General features: G+C 40.5%; 1 protein-coding gene across 5 annotated transcripts in view; it reads left to right on the top strand.

Annotated features, from left to right (window-relative positions):
• SDK1 (sidekick cell adhesion molecule 1) overlaps positions 1 to 12,163 on the top strand; it is a 430,635-nt gene that overhangs the window by 370,411 nt on the left and 48,061 nt on the right. For 4 of the 5 annotated variants that reach the window (XM_068908486.1, XM_068908485.1, XM_068908484.1 and 1 more), the window contains 5 exons: positions 535 to 638; positions 2,422 to 2,492; positions 7,612 to 7,747; positions 9,645 to 9,704; positions 11,631 to 11,732. In XM_068908486.1, the coding sequence (XP_068764587.1) occupies positions 535 to 638; positions 2,422 to 2,492; positions 7,612 to 7,747; positions 9,645 to 9,704; positions 11,631 to 11,732 (473 nt within the window). The remainder of the gene's footprint in view (positions 1 to 534; positions 639 to 2,421; positions 2,493 to 7,611; positions 7,748 to 9,644; positions 9,705 to 11,630; positions 11,733 to 12,163) is intronic. The other variant, XM_068908487.1, reaches the window with a different exon arrangement.

Genomic DNA, 12,163 nt, shown 5'->3' with positions numbered 1-12,163 from the left:
GCTGGCATCTGAATTCCAGAGCCAGCTGTGCACTGACTCACTGCCTGACTCTAGGAACATCACCTGCCTTCTCTTTTACTGTGAAATGAGGATGAGCTGACCCACAGATGTGTTTTGAGGATGTCTTAGAGAAAGGTTACACAGAACTTTGAAAGCTGTGTTTTGCATATCCATGCAAAACTCTAATAGCAGCACTTCTTGTGCTTTCCAGCAAGCCCCAATCACAGGTTTCTCCATGAATTGCTACTTAATGACTGTTTTCTGAAGCCTGATTCAGTTATGAATCCATGCTTGTTTCCAAGAACTCAGGCTGCAGGGAATCGGAGAAGATGCTGGTGACAGCGGGGGTGTGAACACTATCATGTCATCAGGAAGGTGAGAGAGGCTGGAAAGAAAAGGTGATATGGAGAAGAGACAAACTACACTAACGGCTTTAGTTGCCAATGGGCAGTTTTTTTGTAGAGGCTTGTTCTGAGGCAAATTGTGGTGATGTGGGGAGAATTTATTCCTCAGCTGTATTTTTACATTTCACAGCTTGAACCCATTTACCTCTTACAAACTGCGAGTGAAGGCAACTAATGATATTGGAGACAGCGACTTCAGTGCAGAGACTGAAGCAGTCACAACTCTGCAGGATGGTAAGCGTGAAGAAGAGACATGTTGGAGGCATCCCCATGCAATGGGTGCTCTGTAGTGCTCCTGGGTTTGCTGGACCCGCTGCAAGATGTTCTCCACTGCGACTCCAGTCTGTGACTTTGGAGTGGGTGGAGTGAATATTCAACATCAAACACAGTTTTGTTCATGGGAGATTGATACAGGTAGTAATGAGATTTGGCTGAATTAATAACAGGCAGTCCTAAGTGTCCTGCTGTGCCCTCTGATAATGAATCATTCTTTCAGTCTCCAAATGGAATTAAACTCTGTTTGATTGGCTTCCAAACTCTACACTAACCATTATCTTTGCAGAATTTGAATAATTTACGAGAGTTCATTAAAAATAAATGTAGAACCATGCATACATTTGAAGAAGTTTCCTCAATTGTTTTCACTCACAATCCACATCAGTCTGCAATATGGCAAAGTTGTTGAGATATAAGTAAGGAGGAGTGTGAAGCTCCTGCAGACATGAGCATTTAATCCGGCAGATCAGGGCCTAATAAACTGTGGATGACATTGACCAGGCGTATTTTGTTAGCCTTTGAGATCAGCTGCTGATTCCTTGATTGTATAAAGCCAATGCCTCGATGCAGAAATAGCTCCAGTGTCTCGAATGAGACTTCCAACAGATAGAGGAACTCTCCAAAGGGTGAAAAAGCATCAGTATTTACCCTTTGACTGGGAACCTGGGTAGCACTAGGATACATATGTATATACAGTGCTAGGAGTTAAACAGCATTCAATGCTGCACAGGGAATGACTTGTCAAATACGCCATTAAGATAGGAAGATAGCAAAGAATTTTGTCAAGGAGTGTTTAAAGAACATGATCTTGAAATTAGAAAACCGGGAGATGGAGCTTAGGCGTATCTGAATTTAAACTAGAACCCATGTAATACTCAAACAAATAATGTGTCTAACAGCCTTTTAAAGACATCCCGACTTTCTGGACCTTTTTGAAAAGTAGCTGCTGTATTGGTGCAGGTTGTAACTGGAATTAATGAGGCAGTACTGACTCACTGTCTCAGAATTTAAAATTTTATTTTCAGTTCTCTTTGAATTTGGCTACAGTGAATCCTGGCTTGTGCTTGGCCTCCTTGCAACACAATGGGGAAACACTGTGAAAGCTTCTCACCTCCTTAACAAACTGTGAACATTTATTCTGCTGAGCAAACCTGGTGCTGCCACTAGAGCATTACGCTGTGGAGGGCTGTCGGCTCCTGATAAGCCTTCACTTCTTTGTACTGGAGCTGATACAGTGTGTGTGCGCGCGTGTGTTGTAGGCCATGGCAGAGGAATGGGTTAACCCATGGTAAATCAAGCTGTTCTAATTTAAATAATCTGTGACTACCTGACACCAACTCCTAAAAGCAATGCGATCTTGCTTCAAACGTGGCAAAAATGTCTTAGAAAATTTGGGAGCAGTTTGCTCCTGCTTTCAAGTGGACACTCAGCTGGTTTAACTGCCTTTCAGATGCGTATCCCATTGTTTGTGAGTGGCTGGCACAAGGCAGCTTGCTCCAGATTTGGGCCCTGAGCTTTTCTCTTATTCCTTCTCATGTTGCCAGATGGAGCAAGGGATGCATGAGAAGTAGCTGGCTTCTGCCTGGATTGCAATATGCATATCCACTGCATTGCTTTTGAGACCTACCATGTTGTAGCCGGGATAGGAAGTTCAGCAATGAATAAAGAGAATTTGATGAATAACCTGTCCATTTCCTATCCTTAGTTATGATTGGTTTGGTTACCTCTTTTTCTTGTTTAGTTCCAGGTGAACCACCCAGTTCTGTGTTAGTAACTCCCCACACTACTTCATCTGTCCTTGTGCAGTGGCAGGTAGGTAAAATGCAAAAATTATGTTGTTTCTCAAGCAAATTTCGTTTATTTTGAGTTGCTGGCCTTACTGGTACTATTTTCCTGAGCTTGGAAGTATTATGGCAAAGTCAAAGGACGGCAGCCAATTCTTCGTTTTCCTGATCTGGGCATTTATTTTAGTGATGGATGGAAATCTCTGGCTGTTGCCCTTACTTTATGCCCCATGAAAGAAGCCTTGGGAGGTAAAGGAGTTTCTGTAGAGATGCACAAGATCTTTCCTCTCACAGATTATCCAGTCCTTTTATTGATATCAAAAGATATGCATGTGTACATACAAAGCATTCAACAGATTGGGGTGCTGGTGAAGATCAGGTCACCAAAAGCTCTGTCCTTTTGTCTGTATGCTGTCTCCTTCAGCTGCTGAAATAATCAGAAGTACTTGCTGGGTCTGAGGTCCTGTTCATACCTTTGAGGAACCCACATACGCTTTTGGTTCTTTGAGGTCTAAAAACTGAGATTTCTTCAGAGTAAAGGGAAGCAAGTTTCAGCTCTCCTCCATAACTCCACCAGAACACCGTAACTCCACCATCACCATAATGAGTTAAACGTGAAGTATTCGTGGCAAGTCTGCATTTTATATAAGCATTTCCTATGCTTTCCTTTATCTGTAAATTCAATACTGACCTCCTGGGATATGCTAGAACATTTTGTGACCCGGTCCCTGAGACTTCTTTTTGTGGAGTAAGCATTGATAGAGGGAACCCAGTGGGGTACTACAAGTTATCTGTAACCTATCTTGGAAAGCCCCTGCGCACCCTGCTCCCGAGACAATGTTCTACACACATAATAAGGATAGCTGTGGACAGATTGCATTATAGTGAAAAATATACATAGGCATTTACAGTACAGATGGGGCTCCTTGCATTTTGGAAAAAATATATGTATGAGGTTCTGTTTATTGCTGTGCAGCAGCATTTCAGAAGTATGCCTGGCTGTACTGCTGGGTTGCTGGCCCAAGTTCATGCAGCATAATACTAAGTAGCTTCATTGCTTACAGCGTGTTGAACAAATAGAAGACACATTGAACAGTTTTAGCAAAGGAATTATGGTGAGATGTAAATCAATCTCCCCACCTCGAAATAAAGCCCACAGTGAAGAAAATGGTATGCAAAGAGAGGACAAAGAGGATGTGAAGCATGATATACTGTAGAAATAAGCATTCCCCCAATTGACTGGTTATTGATGTGTAGTTAATGTGAAATAGGTGTTGTTTAGGTAATTGGATGCCTTTTATGTCTTGAAAATGAAATGGAGTTGTTGTGCCAGAGCCATCTCAAGGGGGTTGTGGGTGATTACATGTCATTACTACACATATATTAATGGGTGCTGGTAATTCAGCCGTACTGTATTTTTCAAATAAACAAAAATCTTTAAGTCCCACAATACCCTACAATTAACAAGAAGTTTCACCGCAGTGTTTAAGGAATAATATGAACTGAAAACAGCAGTCAGGCTAAATGGGAGAGTAGATTTCCAAGCAAAGCTAAATTTTTAACTTTGAGCTGTGTTAATAATTCACAAAACAAACTCTAGATGCACTATCTGTGTTTTCAGCTGCTTGGTCCAATCAGTCCATTACCTATTTTCTTCCCACTTTAAATTTAAAAATAATTTCCATTGAGGTCTGTTGTATCAATAATGCAAGGTTATTTCAGATGTTCTGGATGATGCTATAGTTAGCATCAGGAGTATGTACTGTTGTGCTTCCACCTCAGAGACAGCAATTATTCAGGCTTAGATTTTTTTCCTTTTTAAACAACACAAAAATGTTTCTCTTACCTCTGTACAACGTCATAGGTTGCCACTCATAATCATTTTACCTATTTTGGCAAATCCCTCAAGCCTTTCTCTGAATAAATACTAAATTCTAAATAATCCATTACATCAAAAGCAGAGTGTCGTCCGTGAAAGACGGATAGGAAGGGGAAGACCTGACCTTTCAGCAAAGTACACTTTTCAGGAAAGAATCATCATTTCCATGGCGAGGAGCAAGACGATTTCAAGCCATTTATTTTCTGAGTTTCCCTATCCTAAATTTAGGGAAGGGAAAAAAGGGAGAATCAAATGAAGGCGTAAAACCCCCCATGCTTACTGTCATCACATCAGTGTGGTACTACAATGAGAGATTAAGCTGTATCTGTTAGTTAGCTATATGGCAGAGCATGGAGTAGTAGTCTCTTTCTTAGATTCAGTAGTGTTTCTCTTTTAAGATTCTATAGGATAGTCCACCTCCAAGTTTTGTCTAGAAACCTCATCTTTTGTTTTTAAGTGCTCTGTTACACGTTCACCGATTAAAAAGTGAAATAGGAAAAGACACTGAATCTTTACAGGAGTACCTTCCTTCTTGATAATGATTAACTTATATCCAACCTGAAACACAGATCCAATTAATGTTCATAATATTTTCTCAGTGTGGAGTTTATTTCTGTGCTAGACAGGCTGTGCTTTTTTACAGCCTCTCTCCTCCTTTGCAGTTATGTACTCGAGATGGTAGGACAGAGCCTCCTTTTACCCTATCTAGGAAGAAAACAGTCCTCATGCTTTATGCTACAATTCCTTCCTACCAGGGCAGAGAGAGGCAATGATATTGCCATGCTGCAGAGCCCTTCTCTGGTAGGACACACAACTAAAGCAACTTCAGTATCATATAGAAAACAAAAGAGGAAAGCCAGAGGATTAGAAAAGAAAAAAAGATCATGATTGATATGCTTGTAATTGCCAGTAAATAATATCTCATCTTCCCTCTCCTGCAGAGGAGAACAGTCCTTTGAGCCGCTACATGAGCGATCGTATCATCAGCCAGACGTGGAGAAGGCTGTCAGTTTCTTTAGTCTATTTGTTCAGTCCCTCGCACAGAGGGTTCCAATCTGTGACTAGGAGGGCTGTTGTACAAGAGGTTGATTTATTTTCCTTGTAAAATGAAGTCTGAGGGGGAATATGATTGCTCTTTTTAAAATACATCATGGGAGTAAACGCCCTATAGGGAGAAGAGCAATTTAAGCCAAAAGACAATGTTAGCGCAGAAACAAATGGTTATAAACTAGCTATGAATTATTTAGGTTAGAAATTAAATGAAGGTTTCCAGCCACCCAAGTGGTGAGGTTTGGAACAGCCTTCCAACAGGAGTACTGGGAAACGGAAAAATTAGCTTGCTTTCTGATGGAGCTTGCTCTATCTGTAAAAAGGATTTTAAGAAGTTGTTTCCTGCAGTCAGGAGGGGCTTATCCTGGTGGTCCTCAAGGTCTCTCACAATTATGTGTTCCTAGGCCATTCTGTAATGCAAATGCTAAATAACACTGAAAGTCGGCCAGAGCTTCTCCAAAGCATGGAGCAGAACAGTGAATGTGGTTCATAATGATGAATGAGGCTCTCCAGCCATGCAGAGCAAGTACAGCAAGATCGTGGGACTCTTTGGATGGCTTTTAGCAGACTCCAGATAGGACAACTGAAAAAGAAGCCGGCTTTTTGCAGGAACAGTTTCTGCTCCTTTTCGTGGTAGCTGTGAAGTTTTCTTATACTACATTTCCTCTCTGTAGCATAGGCTTTTCTTCTTTGATTTCCATAAACTTCCTTAATTCCTTCAGCTCTTGCCCAAAGAGACATCCTTTGCTTTTGCTATCATAGTAAAGTAATGGAAGATTCTTGTCACTTCTTGAAGCAGATATTACCAGATATCTGCCTACTTTCCTGTTACAATATTCGTCTTACTTTCTTCATTAAAATTACATATGGTATTACCTTATCCTGTAGCAGTGTTTCACACCAGTGGTTAATTTTTTAATGATGGACAAAGGTTTTTTTTGTCAGTAAAGTTCTCAAGACACCTAGGGTTCTTTCTGGATTAAAGGCAAGATCATCATTAAAATCCTTCTCATTTATCCTTTCAGCCCCTTAAATTTCAGTACAAGGATCTTTAGAAGATAAGTGGCTCAGGGCATCCTTTCTTCTCTGCAGTTTTTAGCCTGCATTAGACTCATGAAAGGCATTTTTTTCCCCCAAACATCAAGAATCCCATCCCGTTACCTGGATTATTTCAAAAAGCCCTTCAGCCAAAAATCTCCTCTCAATAAAATGAATGGGTAGCTCTGGTTATACATCTGTATCTGAAGAAAGACGTGAGGGATTGTTGAAGAATTCCTTGCTGAGGTACAATGTCTGAGCACCTTGCAGAATGTTGCAGAAAAAAAACCCACAGCCCGATGGTTATACATACACTGCTGCTCCAAACTGTCATGGTGAAGACTGGGGTTCGCCTGTGAGACTGACCCTCTCCAGCAGATTGTAGCCTAGAAGGTAGACACCTTCAGAGCAATATTCGGTCAGAATGAGTATTGCAAGTGGATCTAGTCCTCTGGTGGCAAAAAGAGGTGGAAAAGAGCCATCACGCTTTTCTGGCTCGTGCAGAAGGGTTCTTCTGTTGGCTGTAGAAAGATTCGTGTGACCTGTGGAAAGAAGGAGCAATGTTTTGCTCAGTCAGCTAAAAACTAATGGCAGTATCTGATCTACAGGTTTTGCTGTTGCCACAACACCTATTTTCATCTTCCAAATTAAAGCCAGAATATGCGAATTCTCAGTTTCTCATCAATCTTTCAGTAAAATAATGCCAAATGAAGAATGCTCTATGAACAAGAGTCCCTAAGGAAAATAGCCTTTAAAAAATTAGTCTGTGACAAAATAATTTATTTGTTGTCTTCTTGGAAGAAGTAAAATACTGGCTTACTAATCCACTGCTCGCTGCCAGCAACATGCATTTTCTATATTCTTTATCGCACACAAGGTTCTTGTGGACCAGGAAGGAAAGGAGCTTATGTCTTAGCGAAGTGTGTCAGCTGCAGACTTCTAAGTAAAGAGTCTTCTGTAATTGCCACAGCTGAATGAAATCATCAGTTGCCTGTGACTCATGTTTTTCAAATTACACGGATTTGACCCTGTATATTAATAATGCTTGTTTTTATTAGAGAACTTAGTCCTTTTGCACAGGGCCTATGGCAAGAGTCCATCTAACCTGCTGTCTGCTCTGTTGGAGGTTTGTTGCAATGCACATCCTTACAAGCGCATTCTTAATGTGAACTTTTTTCAGCCACCAAAGGTCGAGAGTCTAAATGGCTTGCTGCTGGGATACCGGATCTACTATCGGGAGCTGGATTATGACACCGGATCTGGAACAGAATCCAAAAGCATCAAGAACCCCTCAGCTTTGCGAGCGGAGCTCACACGTAAGTCTGTGTTTTGGACTCTGTAGTATCAAAGAATGGTAATCCATCATTATGCTAGACAATAAGTGCCACCATAGCCCGCGGAAAGGACACAGAATTGTGTCTAAGAGTTCTGAGGGAAATTCAGCTTTTACGCAATCAGGGTGAAGATGCTGAAAAAGGCTAATAACTTTGATCAGCATCACTTGTAATGATCAGCAATCACTTCTAATCTATGCCAATGTGCTTAAAGTGACCTTCTGTCTTCCATGTGGCCTCTGAGTACCTGCTGTCTGCTACTTCTGTCTCATGTTTGCCTGGTTTATTCTGCCTTCAGACAAAAAAGGGAGGGACTGCATTTTCATCCACTGGCATGTGTTTTCTTTCCTACTACTTTTTAATAGCTTTTATAACTCATGTTTTGTTTTTCCTTTTGCAGTATAAGAAATCACCTGAGGAGAAATTTTAAATAGAATTTTAAAAATTTTGAAGTGTTTGTTATTATTTTGGAAGAAAATAGCAAAAACGAGCAAGAAGTTTAAGCTGCGTGTTTGCCTTGTTAGTTACTGGGGTTTTGACTCACATGGAAAGAAGATGGAGAGGGAGAAAACTAATAGAAAAATGAAAAGATTTTTTAGATGAAGACTAGAAAGAAAATCAGAGGGAAGAACAGGCAGAATAGGATGATGGGAGACAAAGATGAGAGTGCTCAGCAGGAGCCTGACAGATTGGGCCCAGCAATGCGACACGCTCACAGAGGGACCAGCTTTTGTCCTGGTTGACATCAGTGGAATATTCAGAATAGTATTCTCTCTGAGAGTGGCAGAATATGGCTGAGGAAGACTATGTGAATATCTTACATCATCTTCTGTGTTTACCAGAACCCATAAAAGTGGTTTCTACAAAAAAAAAAAGAGTGATTTTTTTTGTGTATGTGGGAAAAGTGGATGTTTTAAATATAACCTAAGCATCTAACTCTAACCTCATTTACATCGTCAGGCCTGAATGAAAGTCCTAGGAGTGAACGGACTTCCAGCCAGGAAGAAGTAGAAATGTAACAATCCTAGAGCTATAGGTGTGCATAAAGGTTTTTTCTAGGCAAAAGCTGAAAGAATGGCAGTGTATATTATCATAAAGTGGTGACTTTGGGTGCTCTCTAGTCTAACATGACAGGGAGCCTGGAAAACCTATTGGTCCTCTCTGTCCCTTTTTCTTGGCTGGCCCTGCAGCTATATTCCTGATAGCGATATAGTAGAAAATATCTTGCCATACTTCTCCAGGGAGCTAGAGAGAGAGAGAGAGAGAGAGAAGTGGAGACAGAAGTACTTCAAGAAAAATTTCCTTCTTCTCTCCTGATAATATGACAGTTCTCACCTCAGTACACCTCTGTTCCACAATGACCTGCTGATTTGCACAGTTTAGCATGTTATTACAATTCATTCACAGCAGGAATATTGAATGCTAAAAGTGAAACCGTGGGAAATTTAACATGCAGTTAAAGAGGCAGGTCCCATCCTATTTTAAGTGTTCTCTCTTTGTGGCCTGTGCTGCAGGTCTTTACCCCTCATGTTTGAAATTCTGCATGTTGAGAAGGGATGTAGCACAGTGTCAAGAGTTTTCCCCCTAGAAATTGCCTTTTTACTTATTTGTTCTGTTTAATCTAGGGATCAGAACATTTCTGTGTTGTATATTTGTGAGATTTTCTGATTGAGGAGGAAATAAAACAACCCTGTGTGAATGAGATGCTTTTGATGTGTTACAAGAGAGTGATGTGATTTTATTGCCCTTCAAGGTATAGTCCTAAAGCTCAAACTGTGTATGTGTGCTGCATCATTTGCCTCTGTCTCTGCTGTACATCATTTGCAATAACTATTTCCTTGCACTGTAACAAGCTTTCTGCTTTGCTTACCCTGAATAGCCCAAAGCAGCTTCAAGACAGTGAACAGCAGCTCTGCATTAACAACGTATGAATTAACACGTAAGTGCACACTGCCTTTAGATGAGACTCTTTGTAATGGTTTGAAATACACTATAGGCAAACTTTTATGGTTCCCCTCAGTGGATCTAGCAGAAATTAACTCAGATTAATGATTCTGCTTCCTCGAGTTCCCTTTTTCTTTAAGCCTTTGCTTTTCCTATGTCAGAAGACATTGATGATGCAAGTAGGTAGCTGTTGTAAAAATGTGGCTGCTGGGAAGGTGAAACATTATTGACTGTAACATCCCAGTATTACTGATGCTAAATGACTTTTGATTTGCTTCCTTCATATTTCGCAGTCCATCTGAGTTTAGTTGTATCACATCATTAGTCCTATGATTCAAGCATTGGGATGCTCAGGCGTTCCATGAGTATGAAGCCAGTTTAGAGAGGGGCCAATGAATTTATATGCATCTCCAGAGGTGTTTTCACTTGGAAATGAATAAAATAACATTCGACAGAGTTAAAAGGCAAGTTGCTTTGTGGTAATGATGGTTCACTAGATAGGTTTTGCCCAAGGCTTTTGAGTCACAGATTGTGATGGGCTAAAAAAACGAAGCCCTATCCCAACTGAAATTGCATGCATGAACTCTCAGATGTTCCATTTTCTTCCACGTTGAGTTGGCACTAAAATTTCCCTTGTGGCTTTTGATGGCAGCAATTAAAGTTTCTCTGTACAAGTTGTCCAGTGCTGTAATCCCAATCAAGAAGTCTGTATCTTACATTTTGTAATTGTTTTATTCATGGGCTGGCAAAGAGTTAGTAATATATCAGGCATGATCTACTGTGTACCTGAAAGCAAGGAATGATGCTGGACTCTGTCAGATATATGGGCATAACAATTGTAAACACTCCACGAAGCTGAAGCTAGAAGGACTTATATGATTAGCTGTATTGAACCTTACCAAACGAATGATATGCTGTCTGCTACAGAATTAGGGGTACAACGTGATTCATACATAGCAGAGAAAATTATTGGCAAAGGGAGAAATTTGGACCCCTGTCCATGCATGTCTAAATCAGTTCAGTGCTGATTTAAATACAGCAATTTATATTATTGATCTCTCTCGTACTCTAATTTCACTGTCAAATATTTTAGATGATAAATATTTCTGTTAGGATTGATTCTTTCATCCTGTAAATGCAAATCCTAAAGCTGCTCAGCCGTGGCCTCCCCTAATGACGTTTACATGATTCGACTCCACCCCTCTTTGCATCTATTACTTACCCGAATAGCATAGGGTTTTCCTGCTTTTTTCCACACTGCTCTCACTTTCCCATCTCATCTGTTGGTGCAGTTTCTGTATATCAGCAAATAAATTGGTTGCCTGGTGGCCAAATGGAGTCCAGATTTCAAATTCTCCTTTCTCTTTGTGAGTGATGTTCAAACTGTGATCGCTTTGAGGGAGAAAGATATGCGTTCAGTACTTCAAATGGGACTACGGACTCCCTGCTGCACATCTTCTGCACCCTGCTTCAGCAGTGACACTCTCAAGCCCTGCAGCTGCTAGATGACTCTCAGGATGAAGGTCTCTAGGATTAGGGAAAGGCTTGAAGCTATATTGCTTCCTACCAGTAGAGATCAAAATGAATCCACGTGTTGAATATTCAGAGCAAAGTCCTTCCTTTTTCTGCCAGCAAGAATGACCCAGAAATGTTCCTTTTGCTAGTTACCTATCAGAAATTGTCCCTCTTACAGGAACAACACAGTGAGGAACCAGCAGAAAATCTGGGCATTCTGTTGCAAAGATCTCTTGTAATTATGCAAATCCTGCTGTGATATGTGAATTAGGGAAGGATGGAAGTACTTAGCCATTGCACTGGTGCGCTGTCTATTGCTGTATTTGATGAGAGAGAAGTCTGGTGATAAAAAGGGGATGGAGTCTAAAAAATGTCTGCTTTCTAATGTAATTATTTACTTTTTCAGAGTTGAAGAAATACAAGAGATATGAAGTTTTAATGACAGCATATAATGTAATTGGTGAGAGCCCTACCAGCACACCGGTGGAAGTCTTTGTGGGTGAAGCAGGTAGGTAAAAGGAAAATGAATCAATGTTTTTAAAAGTACTAGCATGTTTTAATATTCTTCAGGTATTGGGAAAAGGCTGATTTGAAAAATCTTCCAAGAATTATGATGTCTGAGAGTTTTTTGTAGTGTCCTCTGCTGGAAGAGGTTAGTTGGCACTGAGAGTCTCTTGCCATTTGAAAGCTGGTCCATCTACAAGCTGAGAATATGTGAAGAAAGTGCATTTAAAGGAAAGAAGAGAAAATGTTTTTGCAGTTTCAGAAAGATGACTGCTCATACCAAATGAGCTTGAGGGAAAAATTGACTCAAGTTAAAGAAGTAAAAAGTGGAGCATAGGAAAGCCACAAGGGAAAAGAAACAAACTGAACACAATGTCTTCTTGACTTCAACAGCATAAAAATATAGCAAGATGTGATGCACAGACACTATCTCTA

Source organism: Struthio camelus, chromosome 15 (genome assembly GCF_040807025.1).
Source record: "Struthio camelus isolate bStrCam1 chromosome 15, bStrCam1.hap1, whole genome shotgun sequence".
In the NCBI taxonomy this organism is placed as follows: domain Eukaryota; kingdom Metazoa; phylum Chordata; class Aves; order Struthioniformes; family Struthionidae; genus Struthio; species Struthio camelus.
Note: the sequence above shows the minus strand (reverse complement) of the source record. Positions and strands in the feature narration are given on the sequence as shown.